At 40.6% G+C, this 25,651-nt stretch overlaps 1 protein-coding gene across 2 annotated transcripts in view; it reads left to right on the top strand.

The window, feature by feature from the left end:
- LOC124612812 (putative peptidyl-tRNA hydrolase PTRHD1) overlaps positions 1-25,121 on the top strand; it is a 29,848-nt gene extending 4,727 nt beyond the window's left edge. For both annotated transcript variants that reach the window (XM_047141235.1, XM_047141242.1), the window contains exons 2-3: positions 11,562-11,777; positions 24,913-25,121. In XM_047141235.1, coding sequence (XP_046997191.1) covers positions 11,589-11,777; positions 24,913-25,095 — 372 coding nt within the window. In that variant the 5' untranslated portion in view covers positions 11,562-11,588 and the 3' untranslated portion in view covers positions 25,096-25,121. The remainder of the gene's footprint in view (positions 1-11,561; positions 11,778-24,912) is intronic.
- Positions 25,122-25,651: the final 530 nt, after the last annotated feature.

Below are 25,651 nucleotides of genomic sequence, written 5' to 3'. Positions count from 1 at the left end.
TGTAGCCCATCTTGAAGTATGGTTTAAGAAGTAAATTGGTATCCTTTCTGAGAGAAGATAACTTGATCCTCTCAGAATATATAGCTTGTAAATATTCCAATCTGTGGTACTTTAGAATAACCACTGAACTAAGTACAACAGAACATGATGTTACTGTAAAAATTTTTCAATGCTCAAAATACATCTGTCAAGCTCACTTGTGCAGATTCTGTAAAATAATAGTCCACCTCTTCATTGAACTAAAAACATTTTCCAGTCATAAATTTATCTGAATATGGGAATAGATTCGAGGATAAATTGAAAAGTATCTGCACAATTTTTCTGCTTTATTCCAACAGTACAAAATTTACAGTGATGTCATGCTCTGTGTGCTCTCCCTCCTTCTCAATGTCCTTGGTCCATTGTTGCACAAGCTTTCCAGCATCCTTCTCAGAAAGGTTTTTGATTGAGCATCAAGCCACACATGCACCACTTCGTTCACCCCTTTCATTGATGTGAATTAACAATCTTTTAAACAATTTTTAAATGGACCAAACAAATGCAAATCCATCTAGATGAAATCAGGACTTATGCAGAATGTTCCAACACCTTCAAATGCATATTTTGAAGAATCTGAATTATGTGGGAGATGTTATGTGGACATACACCATCTTCTGGATAATGTTCCAGAAATGACTCTTGTACATTCCAAAAATTGTGACCATCACTTTTTCTGTAGGGGGTTAACTCCTGAATTCCGTTATGGTTGGAGATTTGTGATGTGTCCATTCCATGCTTTGGCATTTGGTCTCTGGTTTAAAGTGATGAACCCATGTTTCATCTCTGGTGAAGATTTGTTTAAGAAGCATTTCATCTTCATTAGCATGACATTTCAGTAGCTGCTGACAGTTCCTCGCACATATTGTACTGAAACTATTCTGCGGATTTCAGCTTCTATTACACCCTCAGACAACAAATAAACAGATTACGGAATGCTATTCTTCATTGATGAAAACAAAGAGTAACACAGCCATGTTTATTTTGCTGGAGCAGACTGATGTTGCGACACTAAAGTCTCCCACAAGTGAAGAGAACTGTGTCATATAGCAGTTAGTGTGCCAATTTTTCCACTGCTGAAGTACCTGTCATTTTCAAAATGAAAGATGATCTCCCTCCCACCCCCCACCCCCGCCCCTTTTTGACAATTCTGGCCACTTTTAACCTACAAGGGACATTCAACAAGCAGTGTAACACCTTTTTTTTTTGTTGGCCAATTTTGGCTGAAAAAATGTGGAATATGTTGTGGGACATCATGGAATATTCCCACTTCAGGCCCCTTAGTTTCACGAAGTTCCAATAAATGGCATCGCTATATGTAACTTTCAAAATGATGTCTGTAATGGAGGTGCATTCCAAGTCGTCATCGCAACAAGGTCACCCAAATGTACCCACTCTCCCAAATGCTGGCCAGCGGCACACAGCTGTGGCTCCTGCAGTGTTGGAACGTGTGTGCAGTGTTGAAACATGAGGACACTTGGATTTGAGGTGATCAATGTATCTCTATGAAACATCTCTCTGCTCAACTGGACGTCTTTGTTGATAGTGCTGACACACATTTGTACCATTTGGGGTACTGAAAACTGTTTACCCACTGGGTTCCTCGCTGCATAACAGAAGGCCTTAAAGAGAAATGAAGGACCATCTGTTTGAAGGATGCTATCTGCAGGAAGCAGTACGGGGATGATGGAGAGGGGGGAGGGGTTATTGATGCAGCATGGCGTTGACTCCAGTGTCAGCCAGTAGAGTGGTACGATGCAGACATACAGGCTCTACCATTAATATGGTATGAGGCCACTGAATTGAATGGAGATTATATTGAAAAAACCTGGTTCTGTAGCCAAAAGAGTGGGGAATAATGTGGTATATTAGAATACTGAGTAAAACCAACCTGCTTTCAGAAAAAAAGAAAATGTTTTGCATTACTTATTAAATGCCTCTTGTGTTTTTTTTTTTTTTTTCAATTTCCTGAAATATGGGCAAGCAGAAATGGTCATTTTGGCTTGACCACTAACATCCACAGATCTTACTCGTTTAGATTTTTCTTGTGGTATGTTTGAAAGATGAAGTTTACAAAGTAAACAGAAGAGACAAATTGATTGATTGTGTTATGAATAGTGCTGTCCTCATAAAAGAACCCCAAAATAATGTTGGAAGAGCTATACATAGTGCTGTCATGAGAATTAGGAAGTATATTGAAGCCGGAGGTGGAATTTATGAAGATAAACTTCAGACTTAATAATTTGCTTTTGTGTAACAGCTGTATCTCTGTAACAAATTAAACTGGGTCACACGGAATGCATTATTCAAAGTAGTCTATACCACCAGCTCCTAAAATATTTGCTATCTCTGTAGTTTTCCTTGAATTTGTGGTAAAGATCTGTTTGCCAGATCAATTTACTTTGTTCAACATGGAGTCATATTGATCTTTCTGGCACTAGAGTAGATGAAATGTGTTTGTTGAAAAATTCTTCATATGCTCCAACTTCTTGAATCCCCTTGAGTCTACAATGCAAATACCACAAAGATAATAGCTGAGGACGCCCTTCTGCATATGCAAAGGTTAGGGAAGAAGGTATCAGCATTCTGGCTACTAGGGCTTGTGCGAATTCAGAAAATCAAATAAGCAGATGTGGCAGCCAAGAAAGCCTGTTCTGAAATCCCACATTGTCAATCTGCTGTCCTGCATGCCATCACCTTGCTATTTAGTTGCAGAGTAAGACACTGATGGGAAGAAGAATGATTGGAAATGATGTAAAGTGTGGCTTATAACTCACCTGCAAATAGGACATAGGCTGATGATACAAGGCTTCCCACTCTGCTGAAAGGATCCTACAGTGTGGTGAAGAGAATTCACTGAACCACTCTTAATTGATTGTGTTTCATATGCCATTATGAGGGCAGATACTTGTTTACTCTATCTGTGTCAACAGACATTGAAACCACTGTGGTAGTACTTAAAAGATTTTGTGAATTGTCTTATCTACTTCCTAAGTTATTATGCAGTAAATTTGAGTGTATTGTCAGGGTGGCTATTACAAGCTATTTTGTAAATGATCAGCCTGCCACACTCTCTGAGTTGTAATTTTAGCCCTGTTTTGTGTCTCAGTCCAGGTTTGTAGCGTGTCTTAGAACATCTACATCCATACTCCGCAAGCCACCTGACGGTGTGTGGCGGAGGGTACCCTGAGTACCTCTATTGGTTCTCCCTTCTATTCCAGTCTCATATTGTTCGTGGAAAGAAGGATTGTCTGTATGCTTCTGTGTGGGCTGTAATCTCTCTGATTTTATCCTCATGGTCTCTTCGCGAGATATACATAGGAGGGAGCAATATACTGCTGGACTCTTCGGTGAAGGTATGTTCTCGAAACTTTAACAAAAGCCCGTACCGAGCTACTGAGCGTCTCTCCTGTAGAGTCTTCCACTGGAGTTTATCTATCATCTCCGTAACACTTTCGCGATTACTAAATGATCCTGTAACGAAGTGCGCTGCTCTCCGTTGGATCTTCTCTATCTCTTCTATCAACCCTATCTGGTACAGATCCCACACCGCTGAGCAGTATTCAAGCAGCGGGCGAACAAGCATACTGTAACCTACTTCCTTTGTTTTCGGATTGCATTTCCTTAGGATTCTTCCAATGAATCTCAGTCTGGCATCTGCTTTACCGACGATCAACTTTATATGATCATTCCATTTTAAATCACTCCTAATGCGTACTCCCAGATAATTTATGGAATTAACTGCTTCCAGTTACTGACCTGCTATTTTATAGCTAAATGATAAGGGCTCTATCTTTCTATGTATTCTCAGCACATTACACTTGCCCACATTGCGATTCAATTGCCATTCCCTGCACCATGCGTCAATTCACTGCAGATCCTCCTGCACACAAACTATGTTCACAGTTTGAGAAGTAGAATGTTACTGTGTGATCAAATATGAGGGAAAATAAGAAAGTGAGTGCAGCTCTACCTGTATTTCTGTGTACATCGTCTTAAGTATTGCACAGTGTAATCAAAGTCTAAACAAATTTTTCGATGATCTACAACTAGATGACACATGGTGTTATCTTATTGTGCACTCCATTTCAAAATAAAAGTCAAAATTTATTTAACATTATAAAAAAATTAAGTGAGAAATTTATTAATTTCACTGTCAAATACACCAGTCAGTATTTCTTTCACATGGTGCAACTCACCATATGGCCAGTACGCACATCATATAAACAGACAGTGCTCCTAACTTCCAGAAATTCAGGTTCCTTTATATAGCTGAAAAGAGGAAATATCTGGAAGGAGGTCACTCAGAATATAAGTAAGAGGGTTCCACATTGTCCCAGGAGGGAAGATGCTACAGATAAGGCCACAATATGGTGGAAGGGGGGTGGGCTCAAATATGTGATTTCTTGGCGTGCTTGATCAAAATATTTTGAATGTAGCTAAAAGCACTAGTATTAATATGTTAAGTTTAAACCAATATTTTACAATGAATACATGGACATACAGTGGAAGAACGTCAGGATTTTGCAGAAGACCTAAACTCTATCCATCCTAATATAATATTCATAATGAAATTTGATAAAGCCAGCTAAATTTTCTTGATAGTATTAGTTAAGAGAAAAGAACACATCGGTCCCTTAGCTGCAGAACTTACTGAAAATCGGCACTGGAAGACCTCAAGTCTCTGGTCCATGGACTTTTAACACAGTGAAATAATGACAGCCCTACTAAAGAACTGAAATGCCTGTAATGATATTCCAAAGGTGTGAGTACCCAGATTCACCAAAGTTGTATGCATGGGAGTCAAAAATCAAGAATACCTGTGGAGGAGATGAAGTTCAATAAGGGGAAACCAAAGGTTGCTTATCTACTACCATTTGCTGGCTCAACATCCAAACAAATCAGCACATTCATGCAGAAACACAACATCCAGTCCATTTCACACCCACCAAAAAAGATAAAAGGTCTGCTTTGTAATGTTAAACAGGCCTTCAAAACCTGGGAGCCTACTGCATGTAGTTCCAGTGTTGTGTATTGTATGTGGGACATACAATCATAACAGTCTAGGAGAGGTGCAGCAAACAAAAGTACACACCAAACTAAAAAAAATTAAGCAAGTAGTTGTTATCAAACTCTGCCTGGAACAAAACTATAAAATATGACAAGACCAGTATCATGATTCAGGGTCAAAGTGTCTGGGACAACACAATAATAAATCTATCAACGTAGGGTGTTGGAAAATCTTATAAACAAGGATGGAGTTATCATTAAATGCAAACATTTTAGGTTATGCTTTACCATGACTGGCAACAGTAAACTTGTTGTTTCATGCAATGAAGTTATCAGTTTAAGCAAGACATGGGATACTGCACTCACTTAATTAAGATCCCCCTGCCAATCTTCCAACAAAAAAGTGGAAAGTAGCAGTAATGTTTGTCATGGAGCAGTCTTTCCAGAAGCACAAGCAATGTGCCATTTCATTCAGAGTCTCTGTCTTACTTGGTTGAATAGGGAACAAGGGAAAGTAAAATATGCAGCCTTCATGCTCTTGGAGTAGCACCACTTACTTGAATCCCATATATTGGATGAGGCATCTCTCTCTCTTTTTGACGCACAAGTGTCGGAAGTTCCATGCGGCTTTTCACGGATGATGCTGTAGTATACAGAGAAGTTGCAGCATTAGAAAATTGCAACGAAATGCAGGAAGATCTGCAGCGGATAGGCACTTGGTGCAGGGAGTGGCAACTGACCCTTAACATAGACAAATGTAATGTATTGCGAATACATAGAAAGAAGGATCCTTTATTGTATGATTATATGATAGCGGAACAAACACTGGTAGCAGTTACTTCTGTAAAATATCTGGGAGTATGCGTGCGGAACGATTTGAAGTGAAATGATCATATAAAATTGATTGTTGGTAAGGCGAGTACCAGGTTGAGATTCATTGGGAGAGTGCTTAGAAAATGTAGTCCATCAACAAAGTAGGTGGCTTACAAAACACTCGTTCGACCTATACTTGAGTATTGCTCATCAGTGTGGGATCCGTACCAGATCGGTCTGACAGAGGAGATAGAGAAGATCCAAAGAAGAGCGGCGCGTTTCGTCACAGGGTTATTTGGTAACTGTGATAGCGTTACGGAGATGTTTAATAAACTCAAGTGGCAGACTCTGCAAGAGAGGCGCTCTGCATCGCGGTGTAGCTTGCTCGCCAGGTTTCGAGAGGGTGCGTTTCTGGATGAGGTATCGAATATATTGCTTCCCCCTACTTATACCTCCCGAGGAGATCACGAATGTAAAATTAGAGAGATTAGAGCGCGCACGGAGGCTTTCAGACAGTCGTTCTTCCCGCGAACCATATGCGACTGGAACAGGAAAGGGAAGTAATGACAGTGGCACGTAAAGTGCCCTCCGCCACACACCGTTGGGTGGCTTGCGGAGTATCAATGTAGATGTAGATGTAGATAAATAACTATTCTCACTTTGATGAATAGTCACAATGGTGTGTAAAGTAACTACTGACATATTTTTGTAACCACGCCAACTACTGAGATGAATATATAATATTTTTCCATGTGAAACTATGAAATTTGTTTGGTTCCAAAATAGTTGTTCTAGATGAGTTCTGCAGCTCTTTATGGATTTGATAATGTTCTCCAAAAGTTATAACAGTTTTAGCCCAATCTTCTTTAGTAAAAAAACATTGTAGACCCAAAAACAGTTACAAATTAATAAAATAAATATTTACAAGTAGCACAATTAAAATTAACTTCAGCTGCCAATATGAGTTTACATCAACATACATACTCCACAAGACACCTTACAATGTATAGTGGGAGAGTACTATGTAGCTACTCCACTCTCAAATGGAGAAACCGCTGTCTACATGCCTTGGTTGCAGTAGAATTGCTCTGTCATCTGATGCAAATTCCTATTCTCTGAACTTTCCTGATAATGTTTTACAAAAGAAAGGACATCTTCTCTCCAGACACTTAATTTCAATGGAGTATTTCCATAATACTACTTGTGTGTAGATCAAATTTACCAGTGACTAGTCTAGCAGCATACCTCTGAATTGCTTCAATACTTCCTTTAATCTGACCTGGTAGGGATCACAAACACTCAAGTAGTGCTCAAGACTGGCTCACTTAAGTGTTTTTTACATGATCTCATTTGTAGATGAGTTACACATTCGTAGAATTAATGCAGTAAACCAAAGTCATCAATTCATATGCGCTACAACCAATCCTATGTGCTTATTCCATTTCATGTCACTTTGCAACATTATGTCTAGATATTAAATCAATGTGAATAAGTCAAGCAGTTCAACATTTAGAGAAAGCTGCCATTCATCATAGCAAATAAGATGGGCGCGCGCGCCCACACACACACACACACACACACACACACACACACACACACACACACACACACACACCTCTACCTCTCTCTCTCTCTCTCTCTCTCTCTCTCTCTCTCTCTCTCTCTCCCCCTGGATATTTTGCTAAAGAGACCTGGTCCCCAAAGGATAATTACAGAGCAATAATGTAATTATGATTATTTGATTTACCACCACAGGTACCACTGTTTTTGTGAAAATATTTACACAGCAGGGGAAGGATCTGTAGGTACAGCTGCAAAAAGGGTGATTTAATTTTCATCACAGCAGGAAAAACTCAGCTAGTATTGTCCTGGCATTCTTCCATTGCATTCAGTAAACCCATACGCAAGGTGCATATCAGATAACTCTTTGTTAGAGAACCTATATGTACGTACGTGTATCACTGTTAACACAGAACTAACACTGCTGGCAAAACAAACCTGAAACAGAATTGAGCAGTACTGAATGAAAGCATGAGGGCGAAGGGTTCATCAAGTGTGTTTCCAAACAAGTCACATAGCAAACACTGCAGACATTGGCCATGTTGTGCAGATAGTTTCAGTAAAGTACAGTTTCAAAGCTAAATGGGAATCAGAAGTAAATAATAATAATAATAATAATAATAATAACAATAATGAAATGCAATTTCTTTGTAGAAGACCACCAGAGACTATGAATCCCTTAAAACTAAATACTCAGAAAATATCCATGAATGACCTCCACAATTTGTCAGTCGACATAAGTCTCAACCTGTATAGTTCTGCCGCCATAGCCAAGCACTGCCATGTGGAGGACCTTGATGGAAGGAGTGGAACAGATGCAGTTAGTCTGGTATTGCCAGTTGAATGAAAGGTAACAATTCTCAAAGCTGACAACAGCTGAGGGAGCAATGTGGTGACTCCATGCCCCTCTATACCACATCCAAATGATGCCATTGGAACAATGGCTGATGGATATCACGTGGGCCTCAGGGCAAGAATATCGTGTAAATATACATATATAAAGTATATACACTGAGGTGACAGATGGAATACCTCCTAATATCGTGTTGAACCTCCTTTTGCACAGTGTAGTCCAGTAACACGACGTGGCATGGACTCAACAAGTTCGCAGACGTTCCATGCAGAAATATTCAACTATGCTGCCTCTGTAGCCATGCACAATTGTGAAAGTGTTGCCATTTGTGCTTAAACAGACCTCTCGATTATGTCTCACAATGTTCGATCAGATTCATGTCGGGCAATCTGAGTAGCTAAATCATTTGCTCAAATTGTCCAGCATGTTCTTCAAACCAGTCGTGAACCGTTGTGGCCTGGTGACATTGTGCATTGTCCTCCATAAAAATTCCATGATTGTTTGGGAACATGAAGTCCATGAATGGTGCAACTGATTTCCGAGTAGCCGAACACAACTATTTTCAGTCAATAACCGGTTCAATTGTACCAGCAGAATTAGTCCATTCCATGTAAACACAGCCCACACCATTATGGAGCCACCACCAGCTTGCACAGTGTCTTGTTGACAACCTAGATCCGTGACTTCATGGAGTCTGCACCACACTCGCACTGTACCGTTGGCTCTTACCAAGTGTAATCAAGCCTCATCTGACCAGATCATAGTTTTCCAGTTGTGTAGGGTCCAACTGATATGGTCATGAGTCCAGGAGAGGGACTGCAGGTGATATGCTTTTAGCAAAGGCACTTGGGTCGGCTGTCAGCTGCCGTATACCATCAATGCCAAATTTCACCACACTGTCCTAACAGATACAGTCATCATACATCCTACAATGATGTCTGTAGTTATTTCTCTCAGTGCTGCTTTAGTGTTAGCACTGACAACTCTATGCAAATGTTGCTGCTCTCTATTATTAAGTGTTGTCCAGTGTGAGACTTAATACCTGAAATTTGACCGAGTAAGGTGGTGCAGTGCTTAGCACACTGGACTCGCATTTGTGAAGGCGTCAGTTCAAACCTGCATCCGGCCATTCTGATTTGAGTTTTCTGTGATTTCCCTAAATCGCCTCAGGCAAATGCCGGGGTGGTTCCTTTGACAGGGCATGGCTGATTTCCTCACCCATCCTCCCCTAACCCGATGGGACCAATGACCTTGCTGTTTGGTCTCTTCCCCCAAATCAACTGACCGACCTTAAATTTGGTATACTCAGCACACTCTTGACACAATGGAATTCGAGATATTGAATTTCCTAATGATTTCTGAAATGGAATGTCTCTTCAACTACCATTCCACGTTCAAAGTCTGTTAATTCCCTTTGTTCCATCATAATCACCTCAGAAACTTTTTCACATGAATCACCAGAATACAAATGACAAATTCACCAATGCACTGTTCTTTAATACCTTGTGTAGATGATACCACCACCATCTGTATCTGTGGATTTCACTATCCCATGACTTTTGTCATGTCAGTGTATGTTCACACGACATATATAAAAATCATAAGTGTGTGTGTGTGTGTGTGTGTGTGTGTGTGTGTGTGTGTGTGTGTATATATATATATATATATATATATATATATATATACACACACACACACACACACACACACACACACACACACACACACACACACACACACTTATGATTTTTATATATGTCGTGTGAACATACACTGACATGACAAAAGTCATGGGATAGTGAAATCCACAGATACAGATGGTGGTGGTATCATCTACACAAGGTATTAAAGAACAGTGCATTGGTGAATTTGTCATTTGTATTCTGGTGATTCATGTGAAAAAGTTTCTGAGGTGATTATGATGGAACAAAGGGAATTAACAGACTTTGAACGTGGAATGGTAGTTGAAGAGACATTCCATTTCAGAAATCATTAGGAAATTCAATATCTCGAATTCCATTGTGTCAATATATATATATATATCATCAAATGACTTTCTTGTCTAATTCTTCATTTTCTCCAGTGACAAGTGGTAGTATCATAGATAATTGGATGGAGCATGTCAGTCAGACAGTCTGATTTACTTCACAGGTAACTGCATTCCCTGGTCAACTATACTCCAGTCAAATGACTGCCCACTTCATTTCCTCCAGCTGGTCTCCACGTAGCCCATCTTCTCCTTGAATATAACTGTAAGGAGTGCACTATTCAGAAACTACTACCTACTCTGCTCTGACAGAGAAAAGTTAATGTTGTGACAGTTTGGAGTACAGTCTATTTATGTCTGTGTGCGTAGTGACTGTAATGAGAGTTGCACTTCCTGAAGATAAATCCTCCCTCGTTTGAGGTTTAACCAAAACAATATTTCATTTTTCATCCATGACTTCTACATGCCTGCTAAAAGTTTCTCAACTTGTTCCCATATTTCATATGTCCATTACTACTTCCATCCTTCACAAGCTGCAGTGTTATTGGTAAATGACTAGTGGTATGCAGAAGAGAGTGATGACTGCTTTTAATCTATCAGCATACCCGCTGGCTGCTAACACCTGTAACTGCTCTGTGGAACATGTCGGCACACAATCCTAACTACAGAAGTTGTCGAGTGTAATGGCACACTTATTAAGGTGCTAAACTTGTACCTGAGAGAAGTGGGATTGAATTTAGGTTTTTGTGGTATTACTAAATTACTTCTTCTGAATGCCAGAGCAATTTCTTCAGCTATACCGTGACTGATTTCCTCACCCTTCCTTATTCTGTTGCGGTATTGTTTCATCTCAGAAAGCCTTGACATTGATAAAACACACTCTTCAGTGTGATAACAACAGTTGTTAGTGAAATTTGAACCACTACCTAAGCAGTAGCGCTTTGACTTGCGTCCACACTGTTGTTATTCTGCAGTGTTGACACTTTTGTCTTATATTGGCTGCAATTGTCAGTAGTGTTATAAAAAAAGTCATGAAGTTAGAAACAATATTGAGAGAAAAATATGTGTAAGAGACACTAAATCATTTCCAGGTGTTAGCAACTTCGATTTACTTGTACTATTGAAGAGAGGTGTTTTTATTTCCCTCTCCACAATCTTTCATATATAGAGCTATATTATGTATCTGAATACATAAACATCTTTTAATAAACAATATGTAAGATTGTTTGTTCTTCTGTAACTTTTTTTTAATTTTTAGTAATCAAATTCATTACTTATTCATTTCTGATGAACACATTTCAGGTTTTGAACAGCAGTAGTCAGGAGGAAATGAGCAAGAATTTGGTGCAGTATATAATAATGCGGGGGGACCTAGCAAAGTCTTCCAAATGGAATGCTGGAGCACTTGTTGCACAAGCGTGTCATGGTGTCTCAGCCGTTTTGCATTTGTATTACAATGATGAGAATGTGCAGGAGTATCTGTGTGATGTTGACAGAATGCATAAAGTTGTCTTGGAGGTGAGACTATGCCCATAACGTAAAAACCCACAAAGTATTCTGTTAGTTCACTCCTGTTTATTGCCTACCATTGTTTTGTAAGAAATCGTTCATGTATTGACCATTCCAGGGCATAGTAAATCTTAATGCTGTATTAAGAGTATGCTTAAAAAGATAGACTTTCATTTATTTTTTAAGCATGTAGCATCTTTCAAACCTCACATTAATATAATATTTGCCTGGTACACAGAGATTATTCACTCAAGAAACATTTGTTATATGCGGTATTAATCAATATATGTGCTTGTTTTAGTTACCATGTGTTCTTTAGTAATTATTATTGCTACAGCTGCCTCATAGTCACTAATAATAGTTTTGATATAGATGTCCTCAAAGAGGTTAACAGTACCTCCCAAAAATGGTTTATTTTATTGGTGCCATGTTAATACCATTCTTACTACAGTTCTCCTTTAATTGTCTTACACACAACTATTTTTGAGCTGTGAACTGATTTAAAGTATTTTGTCAGAACAAGGAAATTTATATAAAAGGCATGTCATATTTATAAGGCATGTCATGAGCCCATTAAAATTGTGTGCATCAAGTGGATCTTCATTAGTCATGGTGAGACCTTGTATTTAAAAGGTATGTACATGCCAACTAGTGTTGCTGGAGGTCATGGTGCCACATGCAAGTTCTTACAATGTCTATATTCTGACCCTTGTGTTAGAATATTGAGAGTGAGTGACAGAGCATTGGGGAATAGCTTGAGGCCACAAAAAATATCCAGTTTCTCATGGGCCTGCACTTTGCTGAAGAGACAATAGATCTTGGAGACCTAGCTGCTTATCTTACTTTTTGTTTGGAAACAATAAACTGCAGAACTTTATGATTCAAAGATAAGTTAGTATAGAATAAGTGGAATTAAGAAAAATCATATGGGAAATATTAGGTTTATCAGGAGTGTGGTAACATAAAAGTGTTATGACTCATCACTTCATTCAAGGCTAGTTCTTGAATCTTTGTTAATACTCTCTCAGGATAGGCTATGTCTATCTTCAAAATTCTGCCGTTTCAGTTCCTTCAGTATCTCTGTGATATTCTCCCATGGATTAAACAAACCTTTGGCCATTCGTGCTGCCCTTCTCTGTAAATGTTCAATATTCTTTGTTAGTCCTATCTGGTGTGGGTCCCACACACTTGAGCAATATTCTGGGATAGGTCATTGATATTATAGTTATTAGATACTATGTTCTTTCATTTTGTGAAGTGCACAATTTTACATTTCTGAACATTTAGGGCAAGTTACCAATTTCTGCACTATGTTGAAATCTTATCAAAATCTGACTGAATATTTATGCAGCTTCTCTTAGATAGTACTTCATCATAGATAACTGCATAATCTGCACAAAGTCTGATTTTACTATTAATATTGTCTGCAAAGCCATTAATATACAACATGAACAACAAGGGCCTCAACACACTTCCCTGGGGCACTCCTGAAGCTACTTCTACATCTGACGATGACTCTCCATCCATGATAACATGCTGTGTCCTCCCTACAAAGAAGTCCTCAATCCAGTCACAAATTTCATTTGATACGCCATATGATCGTACTTTTGACAATAAGTGTAGGTGCAGTACCGAGTCATACACTTTGTGGAAATCAAGAAATACTGCATCTACCTGGTTGCCTTGATCAAAATCTTTCAGTATGTCAAGTGAGAAAAGTGTGAGTTAGATTTCATATGATCAGTGTTTTTGAAAACCATGCTGTTGGCATTGAGGAAGTCATTCTGTTCAAGATACCCCATTATGTTTGAGCTCAGAATATGTTCTTATATTCTACAACAAATCAATATCAATGATATTGGATGGTAGCAGGAAGACACAGTAAGTTATCTTGGATGGAGAGTCACTGATAGATGTAGAGCTAAGTTTGGGTGTGTTTGAGGGAATTGTTTTGGGACTGTTGCTGTTCATGTTGTATATTAATGATCTTACAGACAATATTAATTGTAACCTGAGACTTTTTTTAGGTGATGGTGTTATGTATAATGAAATACTGTCTAAAAGAAGCTGCACAAATGTTCACTCAGATCTTGATAAGATTTCAAAGTGGTGTAAAGACTGGCAGCTTGCTTTAAATATGTAGAAATGTAAAATTGTGAACTTCATGAAATGAAAAAATGTAGTCAGTTAGTTCATACAAATACTTGGATTAAGCATTTGCACAGATATGAAATGGAACGATACATAGGCTCAATTGCAGCATAATCAAATTATTTAAAAATTCTCATTTTTTCATTTTATTGTTATTGATTACCCTATCTGGTGGTGCATGACTAATTAGGAATTTAATACTTTAGAATATGACTACAATAAAAATGACCTTCAAAATAAATGGATAAGGCAGCAGGTTCTTTGTTTACTGTAATTAATATAAGTTTTGTATTCTTGTCTCATGTAACTGCTTTCCAGATAAGGTCCGAATCGAATATAAAGCATTAACTCTGAAACTGTTTTTGAAATCTTGTCAGTGACCTCAAATTAAATCATTTGTTAATATTCTCTGAATTGAAAGGGATGTAGTGAGATGTACACTATTTTGCATTTCAATAATCAAACACTTTATTACAATAAACTGTACAGATACCTTTTCCTAAGTTCAATGTACTCCTCAATAACTACAAATGAGTGGAGTTTTACAATGGCCATCATTACTTTTTTGTAATACCCTTTAGTGACCAGTGAGTCATATCAGTATTGGCAAGGAGTCATACTCTACGGGTGTGACTTCTCTGAATTGTTACATACCAGAGTAAAGCAAATTTCCTAATATTTCATAAGGCATATATTATAGTACATAAAGCAGGTGGCAGAATGTGGTTTATTGGTAGAATACCAGGAAAATGCAATCAACCTGCAAGGGAGATGCATAGAAAACACTCGTGCAAAACATCCTGCTCAAGTGTATGGAACCAGCAGCAACTGGGACTAACAGGGGATGCTGAATGAATACAAAGATGGGCAGCATGAATGGTCATAGGTTTGTTTGAACCATGGGAGTGTTTACGAAGGTGCAGAAAAGACCGAGCTGACAGAAGCTTGAATAAAGACTCAATCTATCCTGTGAAAATGTCATTATAAAACTTTTACAACCAACTACCAACTTTAAGTGTTGAATTTGGGAATATATTACAATCCCCAACATATCACTCACATAGGGATCACAAAGACAAAATTGACTAATTACAGCATAAAAAAAAACTATTAGCGGTACAATGGGATGTACCATCTGCCTGCACTTCACAGTGATATGCGGAGTGTAGATGTAATAAGTGCAAGAAAGTTGTGGAGATTTTCTCAAAACATCTGGGCCAGCACTACAGACTAGTGTACAACTTCACAAACTGTAATGGGAGATGAGAGTCATAAATACAGAATGAATAAATCTGTCTAAATTACCTCTTTACTGTAAGCTGGTGGAAGAGATGAATGTGTGGATCAATTCGTCTGCATTGTCTAGGGATACCTGCACATGTCAGAGTTACCTGTTCCCAAAAAAATTTATAAAGTTCAGATCTATGTGGACCACCTCAAATGATTTAGGTGGCACTTGGATCAGCATAAATATATAAACTGAATTTATTGTACTAAACATGAATCAGAGTGATCATTCAAAATCAGGGATCATGAACTTGATACAAGCAGGTGCTTGATGAAATGCCACCAATCAATTTTGCTGAATATTAAAGTTCAGGTAATAAAACTGCACCATTAATGTATCAAAATTCCTGCAAAGTTCAAGAGTCTGAGTCTGTAATCAAGCTAACATTACTTTTTATAAGTGCTATTCACTCCTCATCATAACTTGGAATTTTCTCTGAGCCTCACGTGAGGCTACCACATTAAAATTTACAGGTATCAAGGAACGTTAGAGTACTGACAGTATTAGCAAATATGGGTGAATCGATGCCCAAACCACTTTATGACACTGAACTGATGCTAAGAATTATGCAAAATCAAACCGGCTGCCTCCCCAAGCCTCCCTCTGCAGCTTTCCAAAACCAACTGTCCTCATCTCTTGTAGTTTTCTGCTTGTAAGCTACCGCATCTCCTTGGTTTCGGTTCTGATGTCACAAATCAGCTTCAGAATGTGATTGCCAGTACAATACAAATTATTTAAATCGAGTATCTTACATAAAATGATAAGCACTATTGCATGCTTGCTATCAAAACAAGAAAAACAATACTAGTAGACAGATTTTACCTTGCAAGAGAATGACTGTTTTTAAAGTTATTTGGAACTGTGCAAATTTATCGTATCAAATAAACAGAAGTAAATCATTTAATATGTACGTATGTATAGTGCATTTCCTACAAAAAATTGTCTCCTATTAACACTCAAGTACTCCAATTGGTGATATCTCTCACCTTTCTCTTGTAATTTACATATTTGATTTTTACCTTTTTATTTATCAATGTTTATAAATAAATGTCACTGAAGTATATCTTCTGAAAGTGTATTATGACACTGTAGTACTTCTAGATTGACGTGCCGTTGGCTGCCAGTCTGTTTTTTCACGATACTTCATTACTAACTAGTTAATTTAGTAATTATAATACTTTATGCTTTTGCACCAGTTTGATATAATGTACTGCACTTCTGATAGACTGAACTGCTAACTTTTCCCATTAGCTATCCAGTGATACTTTGACTGTTGAAATATGGTAAGCATTACTTATGCTATTAGTTTTACAAGTGCTAGCATGCTTTCCTACCTTTCATTGTGAATATCTTTCAGTCTAGTTGTATTGAGGAGTCATTATTACTAATAATTTCATTTCTTCATTTACTATATGCAGGTATATTCGATAATTATGTAGGATATTGGGACCTACATTTAATACATTCCTCTGTAATATCCTTCATCATAATCTAGCCATACTGCATGTGTTCAGGATGGCAACCATTATCCACCATCAACAATTAGTGTCTATCAGATTTTCCATTATGTCACTTCTCGTGTCTAACTGTTTATCTGCTCTGAGGCGTAGCACCTGCTTGCAGTACAGATGTACCCTACCACCACACAAAAATATTCACCAGCATAAGCACATATTCGGCCTAGCCAGTGCCCTGGGCAGAACAAGCCTATGACCAGCCAAACTCAACTTCCATACACACATCAGGTCTGTCACATCACAACATATGTGCGTCGTGGATATGTTTGCTTTAAAATCATGAAAGTGTGTATTCTAAGAAGAATTGATCAACGTGTTACAAGGTTATTAAAAATGATTGAAGCAGTTTTACAAATTTTCTGCATCTATATTATCTGACATTGTCGCAGGGCTTTGAACACACAGAAAGTTTTTCAAGTGCTCCATATGTACCCCCCTACTGATTCTGCAGATACCAAGTTGATTAGCAAGTTCTTCCCACATTTGGCCCAGCATGGCCCTGTCAATATGTTCAGAAGCACTGTTGATGCTAACTCGCAGTTCTGGAAGGTTTGTTGGTAGAGAAGGTGTAACACTCAATCTTCCACGTAACTGCTCACAAAAAATAAAAAAATAAATAAATAAAATCAGAGAGCGTTAGGTTGGGTGAGTGTGGAGCCTGTGACTTGAATTGATGATCATCAATGGTGGCATGAATGGTCCATTTGTTTCTCAGTTTCCTGTTTAAGAATTCCTAAATATCATTTACCATGATGGAAGTGGGATGGAGCACTATCCTGTTGGTAGATGAAGTCTCCAATTATGGCATGAGCCAATTTTCCAGCATGCCCAGATACACATGTCTTGTAATTGTCTTTTCACACACGGTCAACTGTTTCTTCATACACTGCAGGCTGATCCATTGATTTCCCATTGCAGAGCCATCCTGATGCGTAAAACTGTGCATACCATCACCGAATGGAGATGGGGTTGCTGGATCTTTGTTGAACTCTGTTCTGAAGTGTCACTGCACTGTTATGACAAACTGATGTGAATCCATTTCAAGCACAACATATGCTTTCTTGCCATGTGTCTTCATCTTGCCTAACTGCTCACTGCTGTGCTCTCATACCAGAAATCTGAAGTGTCAAGGCTTGTAGCAATTCAAAACTTTTTGAGTTTTACTTTATGTGTGTTGATTTTATCATGATATGTCAGTTAATGAAGCTACAGTGAATTTATGAAATTGCTTCAGTTATTTATGATAACCTTGTACGTTAATGCAGAAAATGAAGTGTCTGAATACTGAAAGACACATGGGACAGGTGGAGAATCAGGAACTGCAAAAGTAGGACAGAGACAAGACAGTAATAAATTAGTGAGCAGTAATAAATTAGTTACTAGATGTTAATGCAGAAAATGAAGTTTCTGAATACTGGTAGACACATGGGACAGGTGGAGAATGAAGAACTGTAAAAGTAGGACAGAGACAAGTATGACTGGAGAAGTGGAAATAAGTATTAAAGAAAGAAATAAAAAATCTAAATACCAGCTACCAGCTGTAGCCCATCAAGGCCATTCAGTACTGACTGGCCACCATGTCATCCTCTCTAATGGTAAAATTCAGATGCTGATGGTGGGACATGTGGTCAGCACACCACGCTCCCCTCTGTTGTCAGTTCCCCAAATGTTGGTGCCACCACTTCTCATTGAAGTAGCTCCTCGTCATGAGTCTGAGTGGTCCCTGTTACAGTTTTCCCACCAAAAGAAATCCCTCACAGTACAGGGAATTGAACCTGGGTGCTCTGCGCAGACAGACATGCTGTTGACATAGCTATAGGGGTGGACTAAAAAATCATAATGTAAATGAGAAATATAGAAATGATGAAAGAAGACAAGCAGTGAAGCCAGGAGGAAGGGTAGTATGGGTTGTTATGTGGATGACTGATAAATTAGTAGCAGGAGACCAGTTGTTAAACCTTATGACACTGCTTAGATACAGAAGCAGGAAGATTGTCAGAGTAATGTGAAATGGTAGTATGAATGATCTTTATGTTTTCTACACACAATTTTCCATGACAGTGGGGTTTATTCAACAGTCTGCTCTGAAAATTTTGTGTTATTGTATTAGCTGTCATGCAAGATACATACTTCAGCCTCTTATTAATAAACCTTTTACTGATTTAAGAGTGTATATATTCATTAGCAACTGCCTGTTTTCTTTTTTTTGTTGCTAAATACTTGAATATCATGGAAAGAAAGAGCTATCAAAATGTTCCTATCACTTATCAGCTCATCACTCATAATTTTGATAAGATACATTGTTATGAAAGAATCCTCTGTAAATATGAACTTAGTAATTACAATGGTACATACTAATAACAAACATTAATATGTTGTAAGTGAATAAACACTTTAGATCAAAGGTGTACAGACTTGCTAGTCGCTAGTCCTGTCGGCTGCAAACCCTTCATTATGACTACATGTAAGTGCTGATAGAGAGAGAGAGAGAGAGAGAGAGAGAGAGAGAGAGAGAGAGAGTCCCACATATGGCTTTGCAGCTACAGATCTTACCTTCTTTACTTCTTGTTGGTAACTGTTTTTCTCTGATTTTAAGCTTCTTCTAGCCATTATGTTTTCCTCTGTTTACCTCTTTTACTGGGTAAAAGAGTGCAGTGTTTGGCCATAGTAAATGAGATCTACTTGCGCTCCATTAATAATGCTTCATTGTTCCATGGTTTCCTGTAATCATTTCATTAAATGATTTTACTTTTAATAAGGCTGTGTGGAGCTCCTGCATCCACACTCCACCAACGGAATTAGTTGTTTATTCCCAGACGCTTAGCACCAGGACTGTAGCAAGTGGGTGGTTGGGAAGGATAAGGAGGGGGGGTGAGAGGAAGGGACTTTACATCCATAACCTTCCAGTTTCAATTATGTAACAATATTATGAAAAGAAAAGTTGCCACTCACCATATAGCGGAGATGCTGAATCTGCAACATCAAAAAGACTGTCACAAATAAAGCTTTCGGCCTGCAAGGCCTTCGTCAAAAATAGATGTGACACACACACACACACACACACACACACACACACACACACACACACACAACTAACTGCAGTCTCAGGCAACTGTAGCCACAGTGTGAGCAGCAGATCCAGTGCATGATGGGAATGTGGACTGGATGGGGGTAAGGAGTGGGCTGGGGGTGGGGAGGGGGAGGAATAGTAGGGTAGAGGTGGTGGACAGTGCAGTGCTGCAGGGGAGTGCACGGGGATGAGGTGGAGAGAGGATGGGGCAGCTATGTTCAGTCGTAAGGTTAGACAATGGGAAGGGAAGAGGTGGGGAGGGGGGGTGTGGCAGAGAAGAAAAGAAGTAAAAAGACTGGATGCGATGGAGGAATAAGGGCTGTATAGTGCTGGCATGGGAACAGGGAGGCTGGATAAGTGATGACAATGACTAACAAAGGTTGAGATCAGGAGTGATACAGTAATGTAGGATATATTGCAGGGATAGTTCCCACTTGTGCAGTTCAGAAAAGCTGGTGTTGGTGGGAAGGATCCATATGGCACAGGCTGTGAAGCAGTCATTGAAATGAAGGATGTCCTGTTTGGCAGCATGTTCAGCAACGGGATAGTCCTTTTGTTTCTTGGCCACAGTTTGTTCGTGGCCATTCATGCAGACAGGCAGCTTGTTGATTGTCATGCCCACATAGAAAGCAACACAGTGGTTGCAGCTTTGTTTGTAGACCACACGACTGGTTTCACAGATAACCCTGCCTTTGATGGGGTAGGTGATGTTGGTGACTGGACTGGCGTAGATGGTAGTGGAAGGATGTATGGGACAGGTCTTGCATCTAGGTCTATTACAGGGGTATCAGCCATGAGATAAGGGGCTGGGAACAGGGGCTATGTAGGGATGGATGAATATATTGCGTAGTTTCAGTGGACAGTGGAATACCACTGTGGAAGGGGTGGAAAGGACAGTGGCAGGACATTTCTCATTTCAGGGCTCAACTAGAGGTAGTCGAAATCCTGGTGGAGAATGTAATTCAGTTGCTCCAGTCCTGGGAGGTACTGAGTTATGAGGGGAATGCTCCTCTGTGGCCGGATGGTGGGACTTTGTGAGGTGGTGGGAGACTGGAAAGATAAGGCACAGGAGATTGGTTTTTGTACAAGTTTGGGAGGATAATTACGGCCAGTGTAGGCTTCAGTGAGACCCTTGGCATATTTTGAGCATGACCACTCATCACTGCAGATGCGATGAGCATGGGTGGCTAGGTTGTATGGAAGGGACTTCTTGGTATGGAATGTGTGGCAGCTGTCAAAGTGGAGGTATTGCTGGTGGTTAGTAGGTTTGATATGGACGGAGGTACGAATGTAGCCATCTTTGAGGTGGAGGTCAAGATCTAGGAAGATGGCTTGCTGGGTTGAGTAGGACCAGGTGAAGCAAATGGAGGAGAAGTTGTTAAGGTTCTGGAGGAATGTGGATAGGGTGTCCTCACCCTCGATAAAGATCGCAAAGATGTCATCAGTGAATCTGAACCAGGTGAGGAGTTTAGAATTCTGGATATATCGGAAGGATTCCTCTAGATAGACCGTGAATCGATTGGCATAGGATGGTGCCATGTGGGTGCCCAGATTTGTTTGTAGGCAATACCTTTCAAAGAAGAAGTAATTGTGGGTGAGGATATAGTTGGTCATTGTGACTGGGAAGGAGGTTGTTGGTTTGGAATCAATCAGCCATTGGGGAAGGTAGTGTTCAATAACAGTAAGGCCATGGGCATTAGATATGTTAGTGGAAAGGGAGGTGGTATCAGTAGTGACAAGCAGGGTACTGTGTGCTAAAGGGACAGGAACTGTGGAGAGTCAGTGGAGGAAATAGTTGGTATCTCTTATATACACTCCTGGAAATTGAAATAAGAACACCGTGAATTCATTGTCCCAGGAAGGGGAAACTTTATTGACACATTCCTGGGGTCAGATACATCACATGATCACACTGACAGAACCACAGGCACATAGACACAGGCAACAGAGCATGCACAATGTCGGCACTAGTACAGTGTATATCCACCTTTCGCAGCAATGCAGGCTGCTATTCTCCCATGGAGACGATCGTAGAGATGCTGGATGTAGTCCTGTGGAACGGCTTGCCATGCCATTTCCACCTGGCGCCTCAGTTGGACCAGCGTTCGTGCTGGACGTGCAGACTGCGTGAGACGACGCTTCATCCAGTCCCAAACATGCTCAATGGGGGACAGATCCGGAGATCTTGCTGGCCAGGGTAGTTGACTTACACCTTCTAGAGCACGTTGGGTGGCACGGGATACATGCGGACGTGCATTGTCCTGTTGGAACAGCAAGTTCCCTTGCCGGTCTAGGAATGGTAGAACGAGGTTCGATGACGGTTTGGATGTACCGTGCACTATTCAGTGTCCCCTCGACGATCACCAGTGGTGTACGGCCAGTGTAGGAGATCGCTCCCCACACCATGATGCCGGGTGTTGGCCCTGTGTGCCTCGGTCGTATGCAGTCCTGATTGTGGCGCTCACCTGCACGGCGCCAAACACGCATACGACCATCATTGGCACCAAGGCAGAAGCGACTCTCATCGCTGAAGACGACACGTCTCCATTCGTCCCTCCATTCACGCCTGTCGCGACACCACTGGAGGCGGGCTGCACGATGTTGGGGCGTGAGCGGAAGACGGCCTAACGGTGTGCGGGACCGTAGCCCAGCTTCATGGAGACGGTTGCGAATGGTCCTCGCCGATACCCCAGGAGCAACAGTGTCCCTAATTTGCTGGGAAGTGGCGGTGCGGTCCCCTACGGCACTGCGTAGGATCCTACGGTCTTGGCGTGCATCCGTGCGTCGCTGCGGTCCGGTCCCAGGTCGACGGGCACGTGCACCTTCCGCCGACCACTGGCGACAACATCGATGTACTGTGGAGACCTCACGCCCCACGTGTTGAGCAATTTGGCGGTACGTCCACCCGGCCTCCCGCATGCCCACTATACGCCCTCGCTCAAAGTCCGTCAACTGCACATACGGTTCACGTCCACGCTGTCGCGGCATGCTACCAGTGTTAAAGACTGCGATGGAGCTCCGTATGCCACGGCAAACTGGCTGACACTGACGGCGGCGGTGCACAAATGCTGCGCAGCTAGCGCCATTCGATGGCCAACACCGCGGTTCCTGGTGTGTCCGCTGTGCCGTGCGTGTGATCATTCCTTGTACAGCCCTCTCGCAGTGTCCGGAGCAAGTATGGTGGGTCTGACACACCGGTGTCAATGTGTTCTTTTTTCCATTTCCAGGAGTGTAGAACAGTAGGATCCATGTAATAGGTTGAAGATCTTGGTCTAAGAAAGCAGAGATTGTCTCAGTGGGGGCACAGTAATCGGCCACAATGGGGCGTCCTAGGTGGTTGGGTTTATGGACTTTAGGAAGCATGTAGAAGGTAGGACTGTGGGGAGTGGTAGGGGTGAACAGAGAGATGGACTCCAGGGAGAGGTTCTGGGATGGGACTAAGGATTTAAGTAGTGACTGGAGATCCTGCTGGATTTCTGGAATGGGGTCACTGTGGCAAGGTTTGTAGGTGGATGTATGTGATAGTTGGCAGAGTCCTTCTGCCAGGCAATCGATGCGGTTCAAAATGACAGTGGTGGATTCTTTGTCTGCAGGTAAGATTATAAGGTCAGGATCAGTTTTTAGATGGTGTACTGATGACCTTTTTGTGGAGGTAAGTGTGGTTTGCATGTTGTGGGTTTTGGGGAATGATAGTGGGGCAAGGTTCGAGGTTAAGAAATTCTGGAAAGTTAATAGGGGGTGATTTGGGGGCAGTGGCGGTGGATCATGGTTGGGTGGAGGATTGAACTGAGTTAGGCAGGGTTCAACATTGGGCTTTGATTGAAACTGATTGGTAGGGTTGGTGGCAAAAAAGTGTCTCCTCCGTAGGGCCCAGGAGAAGGAGAGAAGGTCTTTAACAATTTGTGCGTGATTGAAGTTGGGAGTGGGGCAAAAGGTGAGCCCTTTGGAAAGGGCTGATATTTCTATGGGGCTAATGCTCTTAGGGGAAAGTTTTCATCACACTCAGTCTTTTTACTTCCCTTCTTTTCCACCACTCCGCTCTCCCCATCACTGCCCTGCCCTATGTATAACCTCCCAACTGCACATACTTGCCCTATCCTCTCTCCACTTCATCCCTGCACGCTCTCCAGCAACACTTCACTGTCTGCGGCCGTACCCTACTATCCCTCCCCATCCATGCCCCAGGCTCCTCCGTACTCCCACCCAGTCGCCACTCCCATCGCACGCTGTTGCTGCTGCTGGCAATGTGGCTACAGTTGCCTGAGACTGCAGTCATGTGTCTGTGAGTTACGTTTGCGTGCGTGCGTGCGTGTGTGTGTGTGTGTGTGTGTATTTTTGACAAAGGCCTTACCGGCCCAAAGCTGTATTTGTGACAGTCTTTTTGTTGTGCCTATCTACGACTTAGCATCTGCTATATGGTGAGTGGCAACTTTCCTTTTCATAATATTGTTACATTCCATCCTGAATTTTCCATTGTTCAATTTCAGTTACGATTTTTTCTTGTTTCCATCTTAAATTTTTCATTATCTTCGAACAGTTGCTATTAACTACTGCTCCCTTATTTACTAATATGAATATCTTTAATCTTAATTTTTTCGTGAGTAACAAACTTTTAACTCTAATGAACTGACGCTTTCCACTATGTAATTCTCCCAGTTGTGTTAATGCTGCTGCGTCATAAAGTTTGTTTGACCTCTGCTTAAGATAGTATTACTACTCATGGCACATATTGGTTGAAAGCACCGATGATGGCTGTTAATCAGTTGAAATCGATTTGCAAAAGTGAATAAATAAAACATGATTTTGTGACTGGTTGCTGCATATTTGGTAATTTTATGGTTTACGGTCGCTGCACAACTTGGGAACCACATGGAGCCCACCATTCATTGCATCAGCAAAGCGGGAAAGTTGACCAAGTAAGATGCACGACATGTGATTCCTTACCAATTTTGAGAACAGAATAAAAATTTCACAGACACTACTTTTCACCACGCCCTTATGTATCCCTACTATAAACGCACAGTGTAACATCTTATATGTAGTAAGACTCTTGGGCTTGTATATGAGTACCAAATAAAGTGCCACAAAATTCTTACAGTGAAAATTCTGTTATTGCAGATTAGTGACCTCAACAGCCTTATGGAGCTTGAGACAAAACTGAAAAACAAAGGGATTCATCACAAGACATGGATAGAACAGCCAGAAAATGAAGCTACATGTCTTGTTGTCAAGCCTTACCCAAAAGAGGACGTAGCAGAATTTTTTAAGGATTTGAAACTGTTTAATAAAAAGGTAAAATAAAATATATGTCATTGTTTTGCAAGTGACATCTGTTGTTTCATACAGAACACTTTTCTCTCATGTTCCACTCCCGTAAAATTCCTTCTTACAAATTAATACTAACAAGGGAACCTCCCCATCGCACCCCCCTCAGATTTAGTTATAAGTTGGCGCAGTGGATAGGCCTCGAAAAACTGAACACAGATCAATTGAGAAAACAGGAAGAAGTTGTGTGGAACTGAGAAAAAATAAGCAAAATATACAAACTGAGTAGTTCATGGGAAGGTAGGTAACATCAAGGACGCTGGGACAGCAGGAGCTCCGTGGTCTCGTGGTAACATGAGCAGCTGCGGAACGAAAGGTCCTTGGTTCAAATCTTCAATCGAGTGAAAATTTTAATTTTTTATTTCCAGTTTATGTGACAAACTCTTATGTTTTCATCACTTTTTTGGGAGTAATTATCACATCCACAAGAAAACCTAAATCGGGCAAGGTAGAAGAGTCTTTTTACCCATTCGCCAAGTGTACAAGTTAGGTCGGTCGACAACATATTCCTGTCATGTGACGCACATGCCGT

Source organism: Schistocerca americana, chromosome 1 (genome assembly GCF_021461395.2).
Source record: "Schistocerca americana isolate TAMUIC-IGC-003095 chromosome 1, iqSchAmer2.1, whole genome shotgun sequence".
NCBI lineage: Eukaryota > Metazoa > Arthropoda > Insecta > Orthoptera > Acrididae > Schistocerca > Schistocerca americana.
Note: the sequence above shows the minus strand (reverse complement) of the source record. Positions and strands in the feature narration are given on the sequence as shown.